Genomic DNA, 27,127 nt, shown 5'->3' with positions numbered 1-27,127 from the left:
TGATGATTTGATCTGGATTTGTAACCCGCATTAGTTAGACAGTGTTGTGTATTTGATGCGCGGTTAAATTTTTCCATTGACCCAAGAAGAAAAGTGATGTTCGAAATGGGCTGTCTGTGTCTCAACGCTTCTTGGAAAACGGAGAACCAGGAAAACGTCTAGACAAAGCACTTCAAGAAGGCTAGTTTTAATTGAACTCGTTTGTTCATCTTATGTATCTATGGAGCGCTTATCCGATAGATATCTAAAGGTGAATACAATTGATTTTTCCACAGCAAGTTACTAAGGCACACCACCCAATTTAGTTACTTCATTAATTGCTCCTGTTGGCGCCACTTCAAATCAGCTACAAAAGCCATCAGACAGCAAGAAATAACGTTTGAAACTGAAAAAAACTTGAAATTTGTCAAAACTCAAAAATGGTCAAAACTGAAAATTTTTACAAGTTGGGACCGAAAATCTGTACACCCCCCGATTTTTGGGAGGCAAAACCCGAGCAACCCGAGATTATGGCACACGGTTAGGGTTACCTCTAAACTACTCATGGACCCAACGTCCGTTATTGCATCAGACCCACAAGTGTGGCTATTAGCACTTATTTGTTGCAAAATTGCATTTTTTGGATATTTTGTCATTTATTGTTAAATTTCTTAAGTTGTTTATTTTATGATACTTTAGGTGATCATTAAAGGTCAAATACCGCACATTCGAGGCATTTAGAGCCACGTAATAATCATCCGTGCTTATGTCAATAAAAGTAAATATTGCAGTAATTTGACATTTACTATGTAAACAATGACCTAAATCATTTTCTTGATTAACCAATCAGAAACCAGTATATATCGGTTCCGCTGAGATTCTTGAGCAGCCGCAACATTTGGTCCGCCGACCCGGACATCAACAACAACACGCACAGCAACGAATCTTCAATTCAATTTGGTGGACCAGAACGAAATCCTCACGATGGCGGGAAAGGGCCCTGATAGACATTGGAAAACGGCTGACTACAAGATGTCAGGCCAACTCAAGAGACTAGAAAGTGAACAATCTGAATTGCTCAAAACATTTGACGGACACCTTGCTGATGTGAAAAGTCAATTGGCTCAGAAGATAGCAGTATCTGCAGAAAGAGCATATCAATGTTTCTTCGAAACTTACGATGAACTGGAAGAAAACAGACAACAGCAGATGTGAATATTAAAACCAAAGTATTTTGAAAGTTTCGAAAATGATACCAAGTGTATCTTAAAAGACAAGAGTAAAGTTGAAAAGGTAGTTGAAAAGGTGCCCTTTCTCCGAGAGATTCAACGTTTCCGCACAGAATTCGTTGACTGTCGGAAAGACACACTACGAGCATACAAATTAGTTGAAGCTACTAATCCAAATTATAATGAGCTGTCGAAGTTGGAAACGAACTTGAAGTCAGAAAACTTAGGCGACTAAAAAAAACAGACATTGTGTAATAAATTGGAAGAGCAAGTAGAAAAGCTAGATGAGATAAGCACAGAATGGATTCAAATAACAAGGCCAGAAGTTCGTGCCGGAGAGTTTGTGGATTTCAGTGATGTTAGGAGTCACTATCGAGACCTGATCAAGCTCTACAGGATGAAATCAAACATCGTTAGTTTCATCCACATCAGTTGGTGATAAAGACCCAAACGAGACTGTAAGTGATACAGGAAGAGGAGTGATAGAAAACGCCGAATGCAACGTGGAGGTCTCTTCCAGACCTTCTGATACACAAGGAAGCAGAAAACAACCAAGCATCGCCAACTCGCGGTCATTGAGAAGGCGACAGATCGAAGAAATGGAGCTCGAAAACTTAAGAGCTAAGAAATAAACAGAGCAACGACTGCGAGAGCGGCAGTTGGAGTTGGAGCAGGAGCGTGAGGAAGTAGAACTTCGTCGTCAGCAAGAAGAATTACGTTTACAACAACAACATCGAGAACAAGAGTTACAACAACAGCAACGAGAACAAGGGTTACGCTTACAACAACAAGAACAGGAGTTACGTCTAAAGATGCAACAACAAGAAGACGAACTGCGTCTTCGACAGCATGAGCGAGCCCTTGAAAACGAAAGAAGGAAAGCAGAGGCCGAAGAAGAACAAAGACGACTGAAACTTGAGCTGACCAAAGAAAACTCAAGGGCATCTGAATCAGTGGCAGATGAGATAGAAAGTGCTGCATGAAGACGCAATCAAGAAAGAACAGCAGGGTGGGCAGAATCAGTGGCTCAACAGTCTGTCCCTAGACGGCCACTATCTCCAAACGTTGTTATCGACCCTCCAACGAATGTCACACAGGACAGAATTGACAAACGTTTCAACACCTACCCGAAAACTACCCCGCTGTTCCAACCGGTTGAAGGACATTTCTCAACGCAACTGACAGAACCGAGCACTCTCAAGAAACCAAAAATCCGTTAACCAATTAGAGTAACGGACCCACCAGCGCCGTTGACAAGGACGACGTTTCAGCAGCAGGGAACGTCAGCAGTCCCATTAACAACTCTCGAAACAGGTCTGCCGAGAGCAGAAACAGGAGCACACTGAATCAAGCCACTCCCCAAGTCATTTACCAACTAGTAACAGGCAGTGGTGCCAGTGGCTTGCCAAAACTAAAACTGACTGAGTTTTCAGGAGATCCACTGTAGTGCCCAGAGTGGTCAGGTCTTTTTGATGTTATTGTTCATCAAAAGCCAATCAGCGATACGGAAAAGGTGGAATACCTGAAGACCAGTCTAACGGGTCAAGCAAAAGCAGCAATATCGGGAATGGGATTCAGCTCACAGTCATACTATCATGCTTGGGATATACTCTGTGAGAAGTTTGGCAGATCAGATGTCATAGGTCATAGTCTACGCGCTATTCAAGAAAAAACTTACTCATCCTCCAATTCGGCACGGCGAGTATCGTCAACTTTGCAAATGCGGTTAAAAATGTGGTGAACACCTTGACTCAACTTGGATACACATTCGACCTAGAATCAGAAGGAGGGCTAAGTTCAACAACGAGAAAATTTTCTCCGCAACTGAGAGAACAGTGGTTGCAGTATATGCAAGACCGTCGAATACAGAGGCAACCTGATTATTTTCAAAGAGTGGCTTGCCTCCAAAGCAGTAATTCATGAGAACCTGTTGGCACAGACAAACTCGTCGTTTGACAGAAATAGGTTTCAAAGCCGTGATAAACCGAAGACGAGTACCTTTGCTTCAAACGCTGAAGAGTCAAGCAAACCCAAGAGCTTTGAATGTCCCTTCAAAAGCGGACAACACCCCATTTGGACGTGTGAAAAATACAAATCAATGAAAGTAAATGAACGACGAGGACATGTCGAGAAGTTCTGACTGTGTTTCAATTGTTTGAGACCAGGTCACATTTCGAAGGACTGCAAAAGCAGGAGATGTAGTGTACCCAACTGTGGAAGGCGACACAACAGACTGTTGCACAGCGAATTAACGAAGAAGGATACTACAAAGAGTGTCTCCGATGCTACAACGGCAGTAGCAACTAACATCACCCAAGGAGGACTCCCAGTGGTGCGAATCAAGCTGACAAACAGACTTAAGCCTAAATGTACTAGCAATGTGTGATTCAGGATCCTCAATTTCATTTGTAGACAAGTCAGTGGTGTCTAAACTTCAACTCCAGGGCCGAAAAGCGTCCTTATCGGTAGCAGGTATCCATGGCTCGCAAGATGTGAAGACTGAAATAGTACTGATAGCTGTTTCAGCGCATGAGAAGTCTCGACCATTGACAAAATAAACATTATCCCGTCATAAACATTATCCCGTCATAAACCCGCACAAACCTGAGAAAGTCAGAAGAGTGTGCAACACAGCAGCAAATTTCCAGGGTGTAGCCCTGAACGACAAACTTTTATCTGGACCAGACCTGCTGCAGAGTCTGATCGGTATTATTTTCCGCTTCCGAGAACACCCATTAGCTTTATCATCAGACATAGAAGCAATGTTTCTTCAAGTCGCTGACCCAAACGATGACAGCCGATGCTTACGATTTCTCTGGCGAGAAGATCCAGAGCAGAGAATAGAAGTTTACGAGTACACACGACACGTTTTTGGGGTGACAAGCTCGCCGACGTGTGCAAATTACGCTTTGCACCAAGTGGCGAAAGATAATGCAGTCAATGACAAAAGCATCGTCAGAACGGTTCAGCGAAACTTCTACATGGACGATTTCCTAACGTCAGTCAGAACCCCTCAAGAAGCAATGGAAATCTGCCAGAAAGTCAGAGAGATCCTTAGCAAAGGTGGATTCAATATGACGAAATGGATAACAAGCGACGATGAAGTTAAGAGACACAAATCCCAGAGGCAGACAGATCAACAAAAGTTGTGAAAACTTTCGAAGCAGAACCACAGTCATCTTCAATCCTTGGACTGAACTGGAATGTAGACACGGCTAATCTCATAGTCTGTCGTGGAACTGAGCAAGAAATTACAGCAAAGATAACTCAGAGAATTGTCCTATCCTTTGTCTCAGCAGTGTTCGACCCACTTGGAATGTGTTCAGCCTTCACCATACGAATGCGGTTTATACTCAAAAGCATCTGGGAAGCGATGGGGCAAGCAGGGGACAAAGAGTTGTCACCCGAACACTCAAATCTTTTCAGTGGTTGGTGCTCTGAGTTGAGAGAAATAAGGACGATGTCGATAAGTCGTTCTTATTTTGAAAATGGTTGTACAAACTTGAGACTACACATTTTCACAGACGCGTCAGAAGAAGCGATGTGCATCGTGGCGTATCTGCAAGAAGCAACGTTGAAACCCACCTATGTGATACGGAAATGTCGTGTGGCACCCATAAGACATATGACAATACCGAAGTTAGAACTTCAAGCCGCAGTCTGCGGAGTTCGTCTCAGAAAGCAGATACTCAGCGAACATGTCAGAATTAACGAAATCTATCATTGGACCCACTCATCAACGGTGCTACAGTGGCTACAAGCAGCGCACAAGAAACAACAAGTGTTCGTTGCGAACAGAGCAGCGGAAATACTGTAAAACTCATCGATGGATCAATAGAGACACGTCGTATCGGAACGCGAGGAATGTCCATCGAATGCCTCAAGGTGTCCGTATGGCTAAGGGGGCCGGCATGGCTACAAGGGAGCAAATATAACTGGCCAAAGCCATGGTGCCAAGTGAACGAACTCGAACCCGAGCAAGTTACCAGTACTGTAGCAACAGAAACTGAACTAGAACAACTATTTGACTGGAGACGATACAGTACCTTCAACCGAATTAGAAACTTCATTGCCTACTGCATGAGGTTCAAGACGAAGCAGAAAAGACCCCTCAAAGCAGACGAAAATCATCAAGCAGAGCAAATACTGTATCGATTTGTTCAAAACGAAAGCTTCCCGAATGTTTCAAAGTCGATAGCAAACAGCAAAGAATTCTCAAAAACATTGAACATTGCCAAACCCTCACCATTCATAGAAGATGATGGAACAATTAGAGTGAAGGGCCGACTGAAGCATTCAAACCTTGATTACAATGCAAAACACTCAATATTGTTAACCGCGAAACATCCAGTTGTACAACTCCTGTTGGAGAAAGCACATCGAAACAACCTACATGAGGGAACAGAATACGTGAAACATGTTCCAACAAGAGTACTGGATCATTGCATTGAGAATTGCATTAAGAAAAATCAAGTCGAGATGTCTCAAATGCAGACACAGGAACGCAAATCCAATTCACCCACCGATGGCGGATCTACCCCGAGAACGACTTGATGAACATGTGTTCCCATTCACCCATACCGGAGTCGACTACTTCGGACCCTTTGAAGTGAAGTTCCTACGACGTACCTTGAAGAGATGGTGCTGCCTCTTCACTTGCCTGACAACGAGAGCAGTACACATCGAAGTCACACAGTCATTGGACACTGAGTCATGTCTAGCTGCAGTGACAAGATTCATTACAAGACGTGGCTACCCAAACACCATCATCAGTGACAACGGAACAAACTTCGTTGGAGCAGCCCATGAGCTGAAAGCATTCATGAACGAGTGGGACAAAACTAAGATTGAAAGTGACGTAGCACAGAAAAAGATTGTTTGGAATATCAATCCTCCCGGAGCTCCTCACTTTGGTGGAATCTGGGAAAGATTGTTTCAAATTTGCAAGAAAGTCATGATTGCAATTTTGGATAATTGAAGCCTGCACGACGAGGTACTCAGCACAATAATGTGTCTTGTAGAACAAACACTCAACGCAAGACCCCTGACAGCAGTAAGTGACGACCCTGAAGGTTTGACAGCACTCACACCAAATCATTTCTTGCTAGGGCGAGAGAACGCGAGTGCACCATTCATGCCATCCAGTGAACGCTACAATGACCTGAGAAACTTTTTCAAAACGGCTCAAGCATATGCCGACATGATCTGGAAAAATGGACTCGTAGTATCTTCCACAATGGAACCAGAGATCGAAGTGATCAAAAGAACATGTGCGAAACCTGAAAGAAGGCGAGTTAGTAGGGCTAGTAGATGACTCTGTGAAACGCTGTGAGTATAAGCTGGGACGAATCGTTGAGATCTTTACTGGCAACGACGGTGTTGTGAGATCAGCGAGAGTCAAAATGGCACATGGAGCACTGAACCGGCCAGTCGTGAAGTTAGCGCCAGTATTTTACGATGGTGTTTCCCAGATCGAAAACAGGGCCAGCGATGTCGGCGCCACTTCAAATTAGCTACAAAAGCCATCAGGCAGCAAGAAATAACGTTTGAAACGGAAAAAACTTGAAATTTGTCAAAACTCAAAAATGGTCCAAACTGAAAATTTTTACAAATTGGGAGCGAAAATCTGTACACCCCCCATTTTTGGAAGGCAAAACCCGAGCAACCCGAGGTTATGGCACACGGTTAGGGAAACCTCTAAACTACTCATGGACCCAACGTTTGTTATCGCATCAGACCCACAAGTGTGGCTATTAGCACTTATTTGTTGCAAAATTGCATTTTTTGGATATTTTGTCATTGTTAAATTTCTTAAGTTGTTCATTTTATGATACTTTAGGTAATCATTAAAGGTCAAATACCGCACATTCGAGGAATTTAGAGCCACGTAAACACCATCCGTGCTTATGTCAATGAAAGTAAATGTTGCAGTAATTTGACATTTACTATGTAAACAATAACCTAAATCATTTTCTTGATTAACCAATCAGAAACCAGTAGTGATGATGTTGTAAATGATAAATATTTGATTATTTACTTTAACCCAATTGTTTGAATAGTGAAACCGAATTGTATTTAGAACCATTATAAACTGTTATGCAGAGCAGTTGGCTCTCAGATTGACTAAAATTTGACTATTTAACAACTTTAGTCTTTTTGCTAAATTTTGCTAGATCTTAAGATCTTGCGAGTTCTAAGTTAGTTGAGCCTACTTGACAAGAAGTTAGCAACAATACTAGCCGCTGGTTGAAGCCTTACAAACTTCAGCACGAGATTGAACATAGACTATCACTAAGGATTTTCTTAACTTCAATCAAACAAATTAAAGTTAGTCCTTTTATACGTCCGAGCGACTAATTATTTCTGAGATTGTTAGTCAATCGAACCCTGTGAAGAACCAGACCGGCGTAAAACTCGAGAACCATGCTGTGATATATCGGTTCCGCTGAGATTGTTGAGCAGCCGCAACAGCTCTCGTACGAAGCTTTTCCTGAATTTTTTTTACCTGAAATTTATTTTTTCAAACGGTGTTTTGACCTGAAAGTGAAAGTGAGTAGAATTGCCTATGTGAACTTAATTTTTCTAAGCGAGAGAAGTTTTTTGACCTTGCAATGCGTTCAGTGAATGACTCTTCGACTTTGAAAAGTGTTTTGAGAGAATCGCGCACGTAGAAAACTGTTCATAGCCGTTTCCCTCCATTTGCGTGAATAAGTTTTGATCGATTTTACATTGAAATTTAACCCTCTAAAACCGGTACCGCATTGTCTTTGGAGCCTGATAAGGCGTTTCAAGTGCATTGAATTCCTCTATTTGATGTAATCTATTTTTGTTTTCTAAATTGATAGGCATGATAATCCGATTTTGTCCGGTATTTGCCTGTATTTTGCTATTAATTAATAGAAAGTTATTTTGTGCTCCGTCATGGATTTTAATTGCGAGTTATCAATAATTGATTTATTTTGTGGCGTTAAGTTGTTCAACTTCCAAAGAAAATGGTTTCCGCAGTTTTTTTAAATATTTTGATAATCTTTTGCGAAAATTTTTTCAATAGGAGGTCTGTATAATTTTGACCCTGGCATGCTAAATAATACACGGTCGTTGTGTTTCTACCTCTTGTTTTGTCAATTTTTTTGAATTGTGGAGTAGTCTTTTATTGCTTAATTTATTACATTGTTTCCTTAATCTCCACCTTCTTGCATGTATAATTCGAAGCAATCTCCTAATACCTATATTTGTATTCACTCTTCTTCGCTCAGTTGTTAAAAATCATTAACTGCTCGCAAACGAAGTTTGTGGCAATTATATCAGTCCTGTTGATGTTTTTCATGCGATTTTTTGCTTTACCGATTTTTCGTCTGACCCATTTGACTTTCGTCCTCAAAAACGGGATAAACAGGTATCGCCCTGCGGGCATTAAGTTCTCTTAGAGCCTTTCAACTCACTAGTCTCCAATTATGCAACATCAGCCCCCCGAACGTCACCCAGCCCCATAATCCCCATCCCTGAACGTCGTTCAGGCCGTAAGGGCCCCGTGCAGCCAAAGACCCACCTCCCACCCTTGCTCCACGCCACGGTTGCGACATGCCCGCCATCAGCCCCCCCCCCTCCCCCCCCCCGCTGCGCTCACCTCATGCCTCTTCAATTAAGCTAAAGCTAACCTCACGGTGGCTAGCTACTGACGAAGCCAACCGCTCGTCGGTCATATTGTAGCAGTTCACCCGACGTTAGTCGGGTCGGTTTTGTTCAATTTTTTGGCCTTTCGTTAGATTTGTTTGGTCAGATAGTTTGGTTTGCAATTTCTTACATTTAATATAGTGCAGCACTGAGAAATTTCTGGAGTTGACTAATCACTGTTTTCTAATCGAATAATTAAAGTTTTCTGTGAATATTTGTCGGGCTAGTATTATGTAATGATGAATGGGTTTTTTTTTGGCTTTTAGTACTCTTTCTTTATTTTAAATCTTTTCTCATATTTCAATCAATTTTATTTTTGCAATAATTTGAACTGATTTTGTGTATGATATCTCCAACAAGAGAGGATTGCTTGTTTGTCTCCTAAATGCTGCAACGCCTAAACGATAAATTTGGTCTCTTCAGTTTGAATAATTCAGTTAAACTTCTAAGTTTAACTGAATTATTCAAACAGAAGACACCAAAAGTATCGTTTAGGCGTTGCAGCATTTAGGAGACAAAGCAATCCTTCTCTCTTGCTTGTTAGAGATATCATACAGAAAACCAGTTCAAATTATTGCAGAAATCTTAGGATATCTTCTAAGAATAACTTCCTAGTGCATTCACATTGTGACTTTCGGTTCAGAGTTGATTACGGAGTTCCATGTTTTTGGAATCACTATTAGGTTTTCTCATTACAATATTTGGCCTCGATAGTTTTTTTTATTATTTTATCGATGTTTCTCCGTCCTTATATTTTAGAATTTTGGTAATTTTTCAATGTTACCAGATTTTTTTTAATAATATAAAATTGTGCGATTTTAGAATATCACATTGTGTTTTCTACCAAAATGTTGCTTATGTTTTAAATTTGTGCGGTTTTTGTTATGATTTCTGAATATTGCCGTTATTGGTCATATTCTAGCTGCTTACAATGATACCAATGCTCAAATATTTCCCGTTATGACAGACGTGTACATTTTTTTAATTTTTACAAATTACAAATTTTTAACATTTCTGGTGAAGTAAAGAATTATTGTATTAAGAAAAAAGGTGTCTTGGGCTTCAATTAGTGTTTAGTTTTTATTTTTTTGAGTCAAAAGGTGTTTTGGGTTTCTATTAGTGTTTATTTTTTGATGTTTCGACGCTTCGAGTTGCCTCCGGTTCTCTTCCGGTCATGTTTTCATTTAAATTTTTCGCTTAACTATTTTGGTTTTTTCTAGTAGCTTTTACAGCCATAACTGTTTCGTTTTATGTAGCTTTTAGAGCCATAACAGCCCATAACAATCATCTGAATTTCTTTCGTTCGCAAGTATCAGCAGCTGAACTCAAGGCGGCTGTTCACTATTAAAAGTCAAATGAAAATTACGCCAAAGTGTTTCCCCCTTTTTCACTTCAAATTTTAGTGCAAATAGTGGTATATAATAACCTCTAATTAGGTCATTTGAAGTCCTCCTTAGTGAATTTAGTTACTCCCTCGACTGAAGGAGGCTCCCTCTAGTCGTGCGAGAGCAATTCTTCCGACCGACGTTAGTCGGTTATGTTTCAATTAAGTGGTTTTGCATACTGTAATTTTTGTTAACGTTAAATGCAAACGTGTTTAAATGTTTGAGGAAAACATTTGACCTAGAAGCAGTCAAATTCGCTGAAATTTTGATTACATTGATAATTTGTGTTGCGCGCTATGCCTGTAAAAACGGGAATTTATTCATGAACGGATACGAGGCCAGCGTTAACTTAAGCCCTAAATGGTCATAAAATTCTACCTGTACGTTAGATAGTTGGGTTGGAGGATATTTGCATAAACGTTGCTGTTGTTATTCAGGTCAATTGGAATATGTTTTTAATGATTGGGACTTTTAGAGGATTTTCTTAAATGGGTTGTTTTTATTCTCTGTTTACCACATTTGTGTGATCCCTTTTTAGATTTATCAACTATCATCAATCCATCAATTTTCTATTAAAACGTTCAACGGGCAGGCGAATTATTGATCAGAAAATATTTATTTGTTCAAACGTTTGCGCATGAATCGCTACATAAGATAAGAAACTTCTCAACTCGGATAAGATGGCGGTTGTTGACAGATTTGAGATGCAGCTTGAAGCCTCGAACGAGCTATTTTATTTTTATAACAGTGATTTTGTTCGTTTTTAAAAGAAATCTGAAGGACTGATATTTTTGATTGTTATAAGTTGGAATATAACTTAATAATCAGATTAAAAAAATGAAAAGAATGTTAGACAGCGTACTGTGGTCGCTGTAGTTTACATAGTTTACACGTGAACATTGATTGACAATCGTTTTTTTTTTCAGGGAAAAAGAGGAAACGAGAGACAATGAATGGAACTGTGATTTGTTGACTGTTCCGAATGACTGTGAGATTCAACTATCGTGCATGATGCCGACAATAGACCCGTTTCTGGATCCAGTCAATCGGAACAACCGAGATTCAAAAGAGCATCAACCCCCATCGATACCACCAAGATTGCCACTCTCGAAAGGTTACTCAACTGTCAAATGTAACATGCCCTTCTCTCAATAGCGGATATTTAATTATGGAATGTTTCGAAAAGTTGACTTAATAATGTTTGTTTATCTGTGGAACAACGTTTAATCTTTTTGTTTACCAAAATGAGTTCTGATTGTTTGACAAACAGGTCATTTGATGACCAATAACTTTGGTCAAATATAGGAGTTATTTCAAAAGGTTGCTTTTTTTTCACCTAAATATGATGAGGACATATGATGTTTAAATCGTTTTAACTTTGACCAGAAACACGGAACCTTTAAGTGGCCTTTTTAAACATCTTCAAACTTGTAAACAATCAATCAGTTTGTCTTGAACGACACGAAAGTTCTTCGCCGTTTTGATTTGGTTACATTTTAAAATTAAAAAGTTTAGAGCATCGATCTAGCGGTCAATGTTATAACATTGTTGAGGTTGTAGCAGAGTTTTCTGTCAACAGTTCGATAGCAAATTCGCTGGATAATAGAACGACCCGAATTGATCTTAAAGTTTGATCTAAAATGAGGATCGAAATATTGCTACTTCTTCCTTTATCATGTTCCGCCTTAACAAAAGAGCATTCAATCTTTGGTCACAAATGGTTCAGCGGAGACCTGGATTTCACGGGAATTCCCCTCAAACGTGATGGATACGAATTCGAATGGCTGGTTCCCTATACCCATTTTGAAAATGTAGGATTTGTAACCCATTTCGAACCAGTGACCCTCGAGATAGGAACAAGACATGTATGGAAAATGGGTTGGAACTCTTACGGGATGGTCACCCGTAAATGTCCCGTTAAGAAGTTCGACGGAAATGTTCCCGTAGAGTACGATTGCTATGATGCCAGCAATCGACTTAAAGGTGATTGTTCAGTTCAAGTTGGTTGTACGCGTGATACTGGTGACTTCCGAGTCGTGTTAGCCGATTCCAGAGGTCAAAAACAGTTCAGTGACGGATTTGGAACCCTATCTAACAACAGAATTAGTGGAAAATGGCGAGGCGTAGAGTGGCGGTTCAATCCCCATGCAGATCGCAATTTCGAAAGACCGTCCAAATTGCCCGAGAGACAAGTTCCGATGCCAATTCACCCTATGTTTAAAAACGGACCTGGGGATTTTGAGTTCTTCAGTACCAATTTTGGCCATCGCGAGGTCATCCCCGACACATGCACGGAGTATTTCAAGGGGAATTTTGGAGCCCCGCAAAATCAGGATGTTTCCTTTTCGTTAGAAATGGAGAAACTGGACTCAAAGCGGCTACTGGTTGCGATTGAGATTGACGGAGTCCGAAAGCAGTACATTAAGAACTTCTGGAGCGACTGGATGATGCCGGAGCGAATTGATACCTTCGCATTCTCGGAACCGAACCAAAGAGGATATCGTTACCTGAAGATCTGGGATCCTTTGAAGGCTAAAGGGCACAAAGAAGATTGGACCAATATTCTGAAAGAGGGCAGTGCAAAATATAGACCTTCAGGAATTGAAGATGCGAAAAGGAAAGCGTCGTCGGCGAGAGATAAGTACGAGAGCACGAGTGATTATAAGCAAAGAAAGTCACTAGCGGATAAATACAAAAAAGAGAAAGTTGGTCCAGCTAAGAAAAGGGTTTTGGAAACGTGCAAGAAGACCAAAATGTTGCACCTGTTAATGGCAGAACATGATTTTAACTGGCGTATGTATGTCTGATTCTCAAAACATATAAAAGAAACTTGTATATAATTTTGACTAACAGTTATTGATAGTAGTACGAGATGAGGGGGTTTGGAGTTCCAAACCTAGTCAAAACGTTTTGCGTATTAAAATGAGTAAGTTTTGAAGTTAGCTGGGACCATTATTTTGCACTACTAATGTCGTCAGATAAATCATGCATTTCTTTGAGTTGTATCTTAAATGAATTTATTGGATGCTTCCAATTAACCAAAATTGATAAAATCATATTTTGCTGCAAATTATATAGAGAGTAAACTTTGTTTCTCATATTTTACTGCTAGTGCTAATTATTAAAGGACTGGCATATCTGTTGTATCTAGAAACGTGTTCGTGTAAATTTGAGATTTCGAACGACTGTATATTGGGCGAAGGAGGCAACATCTAATGTCCCCTTATGCAAAATTTTTGTTTGGCCGTTTTGTGTTTTGACTAACTTTTACGCCCTTTTTCGTTTTGCGTGATATAAATTTCGCTCTCATTCACAAGTGTCAACAGCTGAACTCAAGTGGCAGAAGTTCACTGCTGAAAGTGAAATGAAAAGTGCGCCCAAATTGGTGGAATTTTTTTCTAGTGGTTTTATAGTGGTATTTAACCTCGAATTACGTCATTTGATGACTTTAGTGAATCCCCCCGACTGCGAAGCAGGCAGCAATAGAATCGAGATCAGACTAGTAGTTTGAGCATTTATCCCACGTTAGTCGCTTATGCTATAAGTTACATCTAAACTACGTCAAAAGCTGTTTGTTTTGCCCACCTTCAACTATTTAAGAAACCGGCTTGAATAAACTCTCTCCCCAATTTGGGGTCTTTCCTATTATAGCCCCCCCCCAGCTTAGTGGTCAGATAACCCCCCCCCCCCCCAACATGGTAATTATACCATAACGGGGGGCTATAATTTCATGGGGGGGCTATAATGGGAAAGACCCCCAATTTGAAGCTTTTCGTGCAGCTCCATGCCTATTCAAAATTCACCTCCCAATGAAGTAAAATACGATAGAAATCTCTACCAGGCCATTGTTCAATCGCAGTTTGTCTGACGTAGTCATGCTTTATAGGCTATCTCCATCTTAACCTGTCATAATTCGAAGACAAGCGCTACCCAGGTTACCAAAAAAATATACAATTCTCCCCAAAAGCGCCAGTCTCAAAAGGAGTTTCAGCTTCTATAACTGTTGTATTTGTATTTCCCAATGACCTTGTCGTGTAGTTTTGCCAAAATATCAAAATGCAAAGTCGAAAAAATGCCTCTTTAAATGAGCATAAGGTTATTTTAGGTTCCGTATGACAAGAATTTGGTAATTTTGCATGCTTTAGCATATGAATAGGCGTGCGCTTTTCTTTAACCATGGCTTCGTTCACTGTGCAGCGCTAATTTATATTTTTTATTTTAAACGTTTATCGTTGAAAATCTTGGTTTTGATTTCTGATCATTAGCAACGAAACCTATACCTTGGAAAAAGTGCAGTGAATTGGTTAAACCACGCCCCACCCCCGCCTCAACCACCTACCCCCTTCAACCCCATTACACCTACCTAACCCACCCAAACCCTAAACTTACCTCCCCCACCTCCTGCCTACCCCCACCTCCTGTCTACCCTCCTCATCCCCCACCACCTACCATCCCCGCACACACCACCACCAACATTCCTAACTAAAAATTGGTTATTTCTATCCATACCTTGCTTTGCTTTTATTCCTTTTTGATAGTCATGAAATTAGGTAGGGTTAGTTAAGAGTTTTTTTTGCAGAACGAGTTGTTTCCGGATTTCTTACGGTCATATGTTTTATGCAAATTATTCCTTTGACCTTTTTGACTTTTCGAGTGACTTTTATCATTTTTTTCAAGTATTTCTGGTGAAGTAATGAATAAATGCAGTAAGGCAAAATGTGATTATTTGGGCTGCAATTAGTGATTAGTTTGTGATGTTCTGATGCTTCGAGTTGCCTGCGGAATTCTTCCGGCTCATGCAAATTTTTCGCTAGACCGTTTTGATTTTTCGAGTAGCTTTTACACTCATGATTGTTTGACTGTTTCGTTTTTTTTTGTTATCTGAATTTCTCTCTCCTTCACAAGTGTCAACACCTGAACTCAAGCGGTTGTAGTTCACTGCTAAGAGGAATGAAAGTACGCCAAAATTGTATATTTTCTTTTTCTCTTCAAATTTTATTAGTGGTTATAGTGGTATATAATAACCTCTAATGATGTCATTTGAAGCCGTCATTTGCCCTTAGTGAATTTAGTTACTCACCGACTGAAGCAGGCTGCAATAGATTCGAGCTCCCACTTGTTGTTCGAGAGCAATTCTTCCGACGTTAGCCGATTTTGTTTTGTATATTTTGATCACTTTTAAAGCTTTAGTTCTGGGAATGAAATACTTACTGAGTTTTGGTATGCGATTTTTGCTTGGGGGTTAAGTTGTGCTCCCCTTCTTCCCAACCCAAAAAATTGTTTAAATTTTAATATTGCAGTTTGTCCAAATATGCCTCTTTAGAACTAAATCCAATTCAAAAAATCTGATTCTTTGGGATGCTGAAATTCAAACAGTTTATGATGTTGAATTAATTAAATTTATACATTGCCTCGTGCTAAGTATGGAGCCCCTCCATAAACGGGCTTTCAACTACTGAGTGTTTCTTCTGAGACCTAAAACTGAGTAATGCTGAATAGCTAATTATTGTGCTTTTCCTAATTTAATTTGAGATTAATTTGAGTAGCATTCTCTTTCTTTTCAACCTCCGCAAGCTTGACCGTGAACCGGTTAAAAAGGTGATATAAAAGTTTAAAAGGTTCAATACTTCTTACAGAATGTCAAGAAGTGAAAAAGACTGATTCGTCTTTGTTTGTGCACTGCTGCCCAGTCAGTAAATTATATTCAATTTCTTCCCAATGAAATGGTTTTTTACTTCTTTTCAATCCCTTTTTTCTTTTATGCATTACTAAATTGCTTAAATAATGAAACATCACAGACGTCTCTGAAGTAGCATTCTCGTTTTTGATTAAAGGGTCATCTTTTTACCATTGAATATGGGTTGACCGTTTTAAAAAATGGAACCAAACTACGCTCAAAAATTTTCAAAACCAGGTTTCAAAACGCAAAGAACAACTTACATACAACGTACAGATCATATGTTTCAAACGCAACAGTAACATACATTTTCCAGAAAAACAAATTTTAACTTAAATTTTGCGACAGTTTTTGCGATACTATTTTGAATTATTTACAAGTAAGTTTTTCAGAATTTTAGTTAAGGAAACAAAACAGTATTAAGAACTTTGTTGCTCTGTTTCGTATATAGTGGAATTAAATTATGATCTTCATCACGATGTGTCTAAAATATTAACATTTTTTCCTGTGTTTCAGTTCGAAGCTCCAACCTCTTCGCCAGTATGTCCGAGTTGGTTCAAAAGAACGTGAGTAACCATATTGGTAAAGAGCAAAACTGTCCCAGAAAAAACGTCTGAGGAAGGCACAAAATCAAATAATCACAGCCCTAAATAGAAGCATACTTGACAGATTGTGTTTGCAAATGAAGTTAGCTTTTTATCCGATGATAATTTGGAGTTATTTTGACTGGGCTTGTTTTGCTATTTGAGACTGCTTTGTTTTTCACTGTTTGTCGAGCTTTTTCTTCGCTGCACAACCAGCGCCCTTAAAATGGTTTAAACAGCTGCTTTAAATAATATCATACGGCCATATCGAATTCTCTAAGATTATTCATTTCTTTGTTTAATTGCCAAGTTTGTGGCCTCTATTTCGCTGTTGTTAGCCTTTTGTTCGACTCATGTTCACAGGAGTACACGGTTATTATTATCTCTGTTTTCTAACATTTTAATCAGAAATTCTCTTGATTGATTTTCGGAATTATAAGTTTAAGTAGTTGTTCAGTTCTGTTAGAAATTTACTAGCCTGTAGATGAACAGTGCTTTGACTACTGAGGAAATATAATTTCCTGTGATTTTCTCAAACTCTTCTCTGCCACATCATTCTTCTGTCCCCACTAACAATTGAGGCATTTCAATTTGAATTTTGTTGACGCCCTGTCATTTTTAAGGATCTGCTCACTCACTTTAGTAAGTTTTGTAGGTTAATTTGATCGATGACTTTGATCGTGCCGAACAACGATGAGAAGCAAAAGGGAGTAATTTTGTGGCGGAAGGCTTTTAAACTCTTAGTTTGAAAGCGGTGCTCAGAACAAAAATCTGTTCTCTAGATGGCAGTTTTTGGATTCACAGGCCCCAATTTGACTTCTGCACATGCTGTTTTTGAATTGTTTTCCTAAATCAAACTTTTTTCTGAATGGGTTCAAGACTTTTTCTAAATGGATTGGAAAGTCTAATCCTAGTCATTGCGACAATTATTTGTTTGTTTTGTCAATCAAAATTTTTTAATTAAATTTCAGGGCTTGTCTTGCTGTGTTTTGTTTCTCTGCTTTTTTTCACTTTGACACTATTTGTGGTCATTAGTTATTAATGAATATTTTATTTTTGCCCCTTCTTATTATTTCTGTTGACTTATCATTTAGTGTCATTGATGATTGGTCTCTTTGGTTGTTAATGAGGCATAAATGAGCCTAATTAACTGCTCTAATTAAAAGCTAGTCGTTTTCATGACTTTGTAACTACTCAAAAATTTTTGTTCATGTTATGTTTTGAGAGTATTTTTTTTACTTTTTGTTTTATCATTTAATCATATTAAGGGAAGAACTCACAGGATGCTATTGGGGATTAAATTATTGCTTTCAATGACTTTGGCACTAATTGTTCTGATAAAATATTATCGAATTTCAGAATTTGGGAGTTTTTTGAAAAGGTTTTTTTGTTACTTCTAAGTTTTATGGTATGCTGTGGTTGAGGAATCTGGCATGTTGTTATGTGGGTTTCTTACTATGACGCCTCTGTTTTTCAAAAACTTTTTTTACCAGGTTGATTTTTGCTAATATTTTTAGTTTTTGTGTCTTTTTGCTGTGTCGGTCAATGAGTCTAAGGTTGTTTCTTACTATGACGCCTCTGATTTTCAGAAACTTTTTTCACCAAGTTGACTTTTGCTAATATCTTTAGTTTTTTGTGTCTTTTTGCTGTGTCGGTCAATGAGTCCAAGTTTGTTGTTATTTGCACTCATTCTAAAGAAAGATGCGAAGAGTTAATTTTTTCATAAAGATTTGTTGGTATTGGTGATTTTTTAACACTAAAGCTTGGTTAGACGAGTTTGCTAAATTTTTTTGGGTTTTTCATTTTTGCTTATATAGGATCATCGGTTTTATTAATTGCTCTCAAACATAGTTTGTAGCAATTATATTAGTACTGTTGGTTTTTTAATGCGATTTTTTGCTCGTCCGTTTTTTCATCTGACCCATTTGACTTTTCGTCCTCATATAACGGGATAAACTGATAGCGCCCAGCGGGCATTAAGTTCTCTTAGAGCTTTTCATCTCTTTAGTGCTCCAAGTATGCGATTCACAAACTGTTTTGGAGACTTATACTTATGGTGTGAAAGGCGGTTCTCATGAGTTTACCCCCCTACCCCAATCCCTACCCCTGCACATTATTCAGGCCGTACGGGCCCGTCCAACCGTTGCCCTCCCCCACACTGTTGTCCCCACCCCATCAGCCCCCCCCCCCCCGCTGCTCTCACCTCACGCCCCATCAATTAAGCTGAAGCTAGTCTCACTAAACCGTGGCTAGCTACTGAAAAAGTCAACCTCTCGCCGGGTGTTTGGAGCATTTCGCCCGACGTTAGTCGATTATGTTTGACTGCCTTAGTTTGATGTTAGCTTGTTGCTGTAAAAATGTTAATGGCCAGGTCAATAGTTAATTCAATTCTTTGGATTGTAATTTAGGACTTGTCCCGCTATGTTTTTTTACTTCTTTTATTGAATATTAATTGTTACTTTACATTAGTTCACATATCCTTCAACTTTTTGCGTGAAATCTTTTTACTTCTCTAGTCTGGTTTCATTCTCTTTCGGCTCAAAGCGTCTAGTTACAAGCCCCTGTATACTCTTATTAAGAAACAGTAGTATGTCTAACTATGAAATGAAATCAATGTAGCTCGCACTTTAAAAGTATTTTAGCACAGCAGTCATTTCTTCATTCTTTTTCTGTTCTTTCAATCCGAATCGGGGATATAGGAATCAATGGTGGCTATTTTTCGTCAATTTGCTCAGGTAAGTTTCGTCGATAGGATTTTGATCCTTTTTTGCATTGTTTATTCGGTCTCAGGTGCCGTGGTACTGGGGTCCTCTGAAGAGACGGGAGACTATAGCTCTACTGGAGGGCAGACCCAACGGCTGTTTCCTCGTCAGGGATTCTAGCAGTCTCAATCACGTGTTCAGTTTGACAGTGAGAAGAACCAAGTGCAGAGTTGTGGACATTAGGATCGAATATCTCAATAATGAATTCAGACTACAGGCCAATGATTTCACGGTTAGTGCTTGCCAATCTCAGTTACATTCTTGTGATGATATTTTTTTAAAAAAAGAAAACTCAAACGTTTTTTAATGCCACGAAATTTGGTGCGATTGAACAAATTGTTGTAATCATTCAATGATGGTAGTTCACTTATTCGATATCATTTTCACTATTTTGGGTCACATGACATTCTCGCTCCCTTCAAGTCAATAGTAAATATCTCAATATGATTAAATGATATTTGACGAAAATTTTATAATCGGTGCGTAAGCCTAAATCAGGTTTAAAAAATCAAACCGAGGTGTTGAAAAACGAATTTTTAAAGACTTTTTGCCTTATTTGTCATTGGTTTTGTAAGTTTTTCTAGTCAAATCCAGTAATTTTGTGGTTGTCTGTCGGCTATTTTTGTTTCCTTTAAACTTTCCTTCCTGTTTGAGTTCATTTTTCTTTCTTCCTGTTTTGGGAAAATTTTATATAGTGTTCTAGAGATTGGACCCATTCCGTGGTTATTTTTATTGTCATTTTTTCTTATGAGCATCTATTGCCTATATTAATAAAAAAGAAGTAACTAGAAGAGCGGTATTTGAGATATTTGATATTTTTTGTTTCAAAATTTTTTGAAATGTTGGAAAATATTGTTGAAACAGCTTTATCTTCATTTTAAAATTTTATGTCCATGTGGTGCTGTTGGCATTCTTCGATACTTGTTGAAGGCTCGAAAATGACTAGCTAATGCTAATATGAATAGGCATTATCGCAAATACAATTAATTTTGTTTAGTTTCAGTTACTTTAGATTTTGAATATTTTTTGTCTCTAAATATTTTTTGATGTCTGTCATTACTAGCCGCCGTCAGCCTCCCAGTGGCTATTATTTAGACGTTCTTTCTTTTAAATTCACTTTCATTCACGTTTTTGTTTTACATAAGTCACGAATTTCACGTTTAGTTCTTGAATCAGCTCATTCACGTTTTCAACTGAATGGATTCTATTTCAAATTTTTTTCACTCGTTGAATTACGCAAAATTTTCAATACAGTCAAGGTCAAAAGAGAAAAATCTAAAGAAACGGGATAAAGCGATAAAGCCGGGTCATTAAGTCATAGTGCATTAGGTTATCAAGGTTAGTTAGAGCGATTGCTGACTGGAATTAGTATTAAGCTTACTATCCGTCAGTGTAGAAGCTGAATTAAGTATACTCTTTAAATCTAACTGAAACTTTATACAAAATTAGAATACTTTTTGACACTTGGAAACAAATTTTCATCTCTTCTTTTTTATCTTTTTCTGTTTCAATCCCAATGTGCGTCAAATTTGTCAACGGAGGATATTTTCCGGCAATTTGCCGACTATGTTTGGTCTTCCATCTGAATAAGTCAAATGGGAAGAGAGGTGTTGCTAAAGATATGTTTAATGTCGTTCTAATGTTGTTTAATCCTGTTATCCTATTGTATACGATGTATCTTGATGATTTTTAAAAAATTCTGTGGCGTTTTCTATCTAGCAATGCTGTTTTGGTAAGAGTGCATTAACATTTGCACAGAAATGACCGCCAAGAAATTTTTTTCTTGCGTCCAACGATGACAATGATTTTGATAGGCTAACACAACTATCTTTTTATAAGTGCTGTTTGAAATTTCCTTTTTTTTCTCAGACATAGCAGCGGTCTATGTATAAATTTTGCTGCTATTTGATTGGCTTTTTTCAGATGTATTATGTTGCCCAATAAAGCCATTTTATTGATCTTATTTTCTTAGGTGATCTCATAAATTTTTGGTGGGAAGTTGATACCAGGTTTTGAAGCGGTCAGGTTTTGAAGCGGTCTCCGCTATTAATGTTTTTCGTTTTGCTCTTGTAACTTAATTTGAATTAGGCTCCACTACTTCGCACCTCAGTCCTTAATTCAGAGCCCATCAAAGTTCCACGTTTTTTTGTCTTTACATTGTTTTTTTCTGCTTCATTTCGGAAAAAGTTGAGCCAAGTACACGGATGAGCGGAGTCAGGGCTTTATTTGCGATCGCACATTACCGATACTCGTTATTAAGAAGAGTTCGATCACATTTACACGTAACAATGAACCGTGTTTATCAAGTATATCTATTAAGTGTTAATTTTGATGATAAAATGATCTAAAGGTTTCGAAATCAATTAATTTTTTAGTAGCGACTTGTATTTGTTTTTAAAGTGGGAGGGTGACAGTCAAATGATAAATTTCATGACTTTTCCTTTTTTTTCCTTGTGATATCAATCAACCCAATTACATTCAGAGGGAAATTTAGAATGTGTAGGTGTTTTGTTGATTTGCAATACATCAGTTTCTAATGTGAAAATATTTTTAGATTCATGGATATGTAGTATGTAGCTGTTAACTAATCTCTTCTCTCTTATTCGACATTTATAAATGGATTGAGCTTAAGGCGCATTTTTGACAGGAAATCAGTCCAATATAGATGTAATTAAAGTATAACAAGGAATGAACATGAAGGAATCTGGGTTTAAGTTGATATTTGATTGGAAAAGAAATTTTTGAGGTTGTTCTATCACATATAGCGTGAAATGGTGTAGTTTTTAACTTGTTCATTTTTAAAACTCGATCTTTGAGTTGAAAGTATGCGCATAATAAAAACTTTTTGGTTTTTACTTTTACAAACATCTTTTTTGAAATATAATGGACGGAACCGTTGTTATAAAACATGGAAACGTTTTAAAACGCTTTAAAACTGTACTCTCAATTAAAGTTGTAATCTTATGTACCTAATGGAGAATTAAGTAACGTGAAATTGATTGGAATTGATCCTGTTATATTAGCTGAATTTAAGACATTGAACATTCGCTCATTTGAGGGAAGGACGAGCAATTGGAGAGGTATTGGGGAAACCCTTATTGGCGACATCTAAAACTTTTTTTACCTTATCTTTTTCTCCGATGTTACCCAATTTCTGAAGCTTAGATGACCAAAGTAAAAAAAAAGATTTTAAGAAAGGATTTTTTAACAATAGTTGAGAAAATCATCTAGTTAATAGCCGCCCTCATCTTCTCAGCCGGCTATTATAGCGCTCCTATTTTTTTACAATTCAAAGAATTTGAATTGTATTGGGGCGCTGTCTTTTTTTTTAAGATCTGTTCACACATTTTCATGATTGTTGAAGTCAAATTGGAGTAGTGATTTTGGTCACGCCGAAACAGGAAATGGAGCGAAAAAGCGAGCGGTTTTGCGGCGTGAATTTTTTTCGCTCTAATTTTAAAGTAGAGTGAGAAAACGGTGTTTGAACAAAAATTCGGTTTCTCGGTAGCGGTTTTTTGTTCACATGCGGCAATTTCACTCTGATTTTTACTGTTTTTTTTTTCGATTTTTTGGATTGGATTTTTTTCTAAATGGTTTTCCCAATCCATTCACAGCTCATTCTAGGCCTAGTTTTTTATTTGAATTAAATTTTCATTTCTCGCTGGGGGTTTTTCTGCTCACATGCGGCATTTTGATATTGATTTTCTGTTTTTTTCTTATTTTTTTTATCTCATTTTTTTTAAAAAATGGTTTTCTGAATTCACTCATAAACCATTCTAGGTCTAGTTTTCCTGTTTAGTCAATGAAAATTCTTTGAATTGTACGTCAGGACTTGTCCTGCTATGTTTTTTTACTTCGTCGAACATTTTTTCGCTTTACCATTTTGCCGCTTTTTCGACATTTTGCGTGAAATCTTTTTGACTTCTCTAGGCTAGTTTCTCTCTGCTCTCATTCTGCAAAAAGTGAATTTGAACATCAGTTGCTCAGCGAAGCAATTCAAAATGAACAGAGTCAGTATAAAAAATTGAAGTCAGAAATAGAAACGGGATAAACTCATAGAGCCCAATTTTAGATGCCCGCTATTTGAACGTCGTTCGTATAAGTCTTAGTTACCATCTCTATGCTTATTGGTATTGATAGTAGCCCCTGTAGCCTCTCTCTTAGAAACAGAAGTATGTTCAACTGCGAAATGCCATCAAAATAAATCGGACTTAAAAAATGTTTTTGTACAAAAATCTTTTTTTTTTCAATATCTTCTATTCTTTCAATCCCAATCATGCTTATTGGAATCAACGGCGGCTATTTTCCGGCAATCTGCCGGGTATGTTTCGACATTTTGTGTGAAATCTTTTTGACTTCTGTAGGCTAGTTTCTATCTTCTCTCATTCTGCTAAAAGTGAATTTGAACATCAGTTTCTCAGCAAAGCAATTCAAAATGAACAGAGTCAGTACAAAAAATTGAAGTCAGAAATAGAAACGGGATAAACCCATAAAGCCCAATTTTAGATGCCCGCTATTTGAACGTCGTTCTTATAAGTCTTAGTTACCATCTCTTATGCTTATTGGTGTTGATAGTAGCCCCTGTAGCCTCTCTCTAAGAAACAGAATTATGTTCAACTACGAAATGCCATCAAAATAAATCTGACTTAAAAAATTTTTTTGTACAAAAATCTTTTTTTTCAATATCTTCTATTCGTTCAATCCCAATCATGCTTATTGGAATCAACGGCGGCTATTTTCCGGCAATCTGCCGGGTATGTTTTCTCACGGGTTTTGTACTTTTACGCCAAATTGCTTAAAATCAGAGTTCTTAATTACTCTTGTTTGCGAGAGGAGAGCATAATGTGGAGTGCGCATATGATGAGCTTGACATTGCTTGAATAGAAGTGGTACTTTTGTAACAAAAACTGGAGAGAAATGAAGCCTTGAGCAACAATAAAAAAGAGACAATGAATTATAAGCGGTGCCGAAGGTCTAGAATTTTTAGAGCAGATGGTGTAATGATAGGCACGCTAGGATTAAACGTAAGGGATACTGATTCGAAGCAAGAACTGGTCAAGTTTCAGTTGCGTGGTTTTAACAATGAGTCTAGAGTTTTTTAATGCAATGTTTGTCTGATTATTTTGCCGTTGACTTGCGCCGTTTTACGTCATCTAAATGGATGTAATTCAAGATTTTAATTAACTTAGCTCGATTAGCGGTATTAGCGGCTCGAAAGTCCAATCAACTGTGCACCCAATCTGTTTTTTTTAATTGTTCTCAAACGAAGTTTGTAGCAATTATATCAGTCCTACTTGTCTTTGTTTTCTGTTTTTTGTACTAACGACTTTTCGACCTTTTTGCGGTTGTTTTTTCTCTGACGATTTGACTTTTCGTCCTCAGAAATGGGATAAACAGGTAAAGACCGGAGGGCAATAATTCGCTGAGCAGTTCTCTCAGAGCCTTTACTTAGAGCCTTCGGCTTGAAGGGCGGTTCCTACAGAGAGCGGACCCCCACACGCTCTTCACCCCATCCCCCCATTGCAGACGCGCCCTCCCGTCGTCCCTTTCGCCCACCCCTCAACCTCCTGCTCGCTGGTCCCTCCTGACACCCAATCTGCTCACACTCCCCCTCAGCCCCCATTAAGCTAGCTTCTCTATGCTGCAGCTAGCCACTGAGACAGACAACCGCTCGCCAGTTGTTTGAGAGCAATGTGCCCGAAGTTAGCTGATTTTGTTTTAAAAAATTTAATTTATCGTATCTGTCTATAGTAGGCTCTAAAAGCGTCGTTTGAGGCCCTTTAGTCCAGAAATAGCCCCTGATGAATGAAAATATTATCGAAAGCTCAACCGACCGCCTTTCTTTTTCTTATTCATCAGCCTGTAGTCGGTTATCTTGTAGAAGTCTCTCAAAATTCAATTATCGATTTACCATTCTAGAAGGTATTGTGTTCAATGGTTCGAGCGAAAATCAGGGTTTGCCATGTGTCGGAAAGGAAAAGGCAGCAAAAATTATGTTGAAAATTTAACGCCCCACTTATTAGTTATATCCATCTTTTTTTTGCGAAATTAGGTATGTAAGTGCAGTATTATCTCTTCTGTTTCACTTGAAACTTTATGAACTGAAAATTTTTCAGTTCTGCAAATTGTTAAAGACTTAATTCCAAACTTGAACTTAATTTGTGTGTTTGGAGGAATTTGATGAATAGATGTCAATGTAATAATAACAACAGTCACCCTCGCTTTGGTGTTAAAGACACATAACAATGGATTGCTATACGTGTGTTTCAGAACCTGTACAGATACGGATCCCTGATTGAGTTGATAGAACAGACCCTGGAGTGTATAGAGAGGGGAGACACGTGTTTCACTTCCCCTCAGATGATACCAGGTGTCGCTCCCAAGGCCATGAAGCTGCAGTCGTTTGTCTCACGTCATGAGGTGTGTCAACTTCCTACATATATCCGGAATTGTTATCCCCTCCCCCTCCCCCCTTCCCTCGCTCCTCCTCCCTCCTCCATGTTTTTAGTTTTTATCATAATATATGAACAAACTAACGTTTGTTTATCTTGAACGGAGTAATAAAGAAAGCAATTATTGTAATCGTTGGTGTCTTTTCAATTCTGGTCATGCTGGTTTCTTATTTTTTGTTTTGTTTATTTTCTTTTTGTTATATACCCAGTCCTAAGTTTTAGGTAAGAGTGCCATTTGAAATGCCAATCTAAGACGAGCCATCTGCTGTTGGATTTGCTAGTATACCACTGAGCTCAATGCCCATGAAATGAAAGCGCATGCTCCATTTGACCAGCACATCTAAGTTGAGATGATGTTGCAAAAACTATTCTTTTCATCATAAAACAAGGGGACACCCGGGTTCGAACCGAGGACCTCTCGATCTGCAGTCGAATGCTCTACCACTGAGCTATATCCCCATGTCTTCTACCCTTACTATTGGCTGAAAATGCCATTTGACCAGTCAAGCGGAGGTGATATTAAAAGAAAAAACTGCTGTATACATAAAAACTTGCTATATTGATATCACGATCCAGATAAAATTTGGCGGATTTTTGAGAGGTAATGATACGATATACTATACGATAATATGCTCAATATAATGTATAAAATAGAAAAACGGCAAACCTTAAGTTCCGTTTACAATTACATACCGTCTTCACCATTACGATAATTTATGCCGGGGGACTATATATACTCTATGTGACCACTAAGTCGGGGGGTGGGGGTTGCTGTAATGTGAAAGACTTGGCGGATCTTTTCCGTTTGTGCCCCCCCAGTACGTTATGCTCCCCCCAGTGACAGAGCACGTGTCATTACATAGTAAATCATTATGTAAAAATATTGCACGTGCGTCTGGGGGTTGCAAATAATATGCACCCACTAAGCTGGGGGGGCACAAACGGAAAAGATCCGACTTGGCGTACCGTCACTGAGTCAAATTTTATCTCCTTTGTTATTTTTGTTTGCAGGTAGTACCAACTCTTGCATACCTGAGCAGAATGAGATTGCACCAGATTAAAGGCTGCCTTGCACCCTTCGACACTCTACCTCTCCCACCCACTCTCTCAGACTACCTGAAAAGTTGTCCATTCTACGACCCAAAACTGGTCAACTCCGTCGTAGACAGTTTTCAACAGCAACAGCGACAGATTCTGTTATCATCTTCAGAACATAGTGACAGTATAGTGGAATCACCTCAACTTAGTTCTGAAGTCAATGGCTGATTAGACACAACACTATTATCAAATAGATCTCTGAATAATTGTAGTTGGATGTTAGAATTTTGTATTCTTTGTAGTAATTTAATGTTATCCTTGCTAGAAATAAGGAAACAGTATAATGA

The 27,127-nt window shown here is 38.4% G+C and overlaps 2 protein-coding genes and 1 non-coding gene across 3 annotated transcripts; 2 read left to right on the top strand and 1 right to left on the bottom strand.

The window, feature by feature from the left end:
- Nucleotides 1-27,127, top strand: LOC142352799 (cytokine-inducible SH2-containing protein-like). The gene is made up of 6 exons (XM_075404914.1): nt 1-180; nt 11,194-11,381; nt 16,461-16,510; nt 19,319-19,522; nt 25,561-25,710; nt 26,754-27,127. The coding sequence occupies exons 2-6, from the start codon at nt 11,276-11,278 to the stop codon at nt 27,006-27,008; spliced, it is 765 nt and encodes a 254-aa protein (XP_075261029.1). The 5' UTR covers nt 1-180; nt 11,194-11,275; the 3' UTR covers nt 27,009-27,127.
- On the top strand, nt 3,971-4,360 carry LOC142352956 (uncharacterized). The gene has a single exon (XM_075405114.1). It carries the CDS (start codon nt 3,971-3,973, stop codon nt 4,358-4,360), a length of 390 nt encoding a protein of 129 aa, XP_075261229.1.
- Trnac-gca (transfer RNA cysteine (anticodon GCA)) lies at nt 26,130-26,201 on the bottom strand. Its single transcript has one exon. It is a non-coding gene; the product is annotated as a tRNA-Cys (tRNA).

Source organism: Convolutriloba macropyga, chromosome 14 (genome assembly GCF_964194025.1).
Source record: "Convolutriloba macropyga chromosome 14, txConMacr16.3, whole genome shotgun sequence".
NCBI lineage: Eukaryota > Metazoa > Xenacoelomorpha > Acoela > Convolutidae > Convolutriloba > Convolutriloba macropyga.
This window is presented reverse-complemented; position numbering and strand designations above follow the sequence as displayed.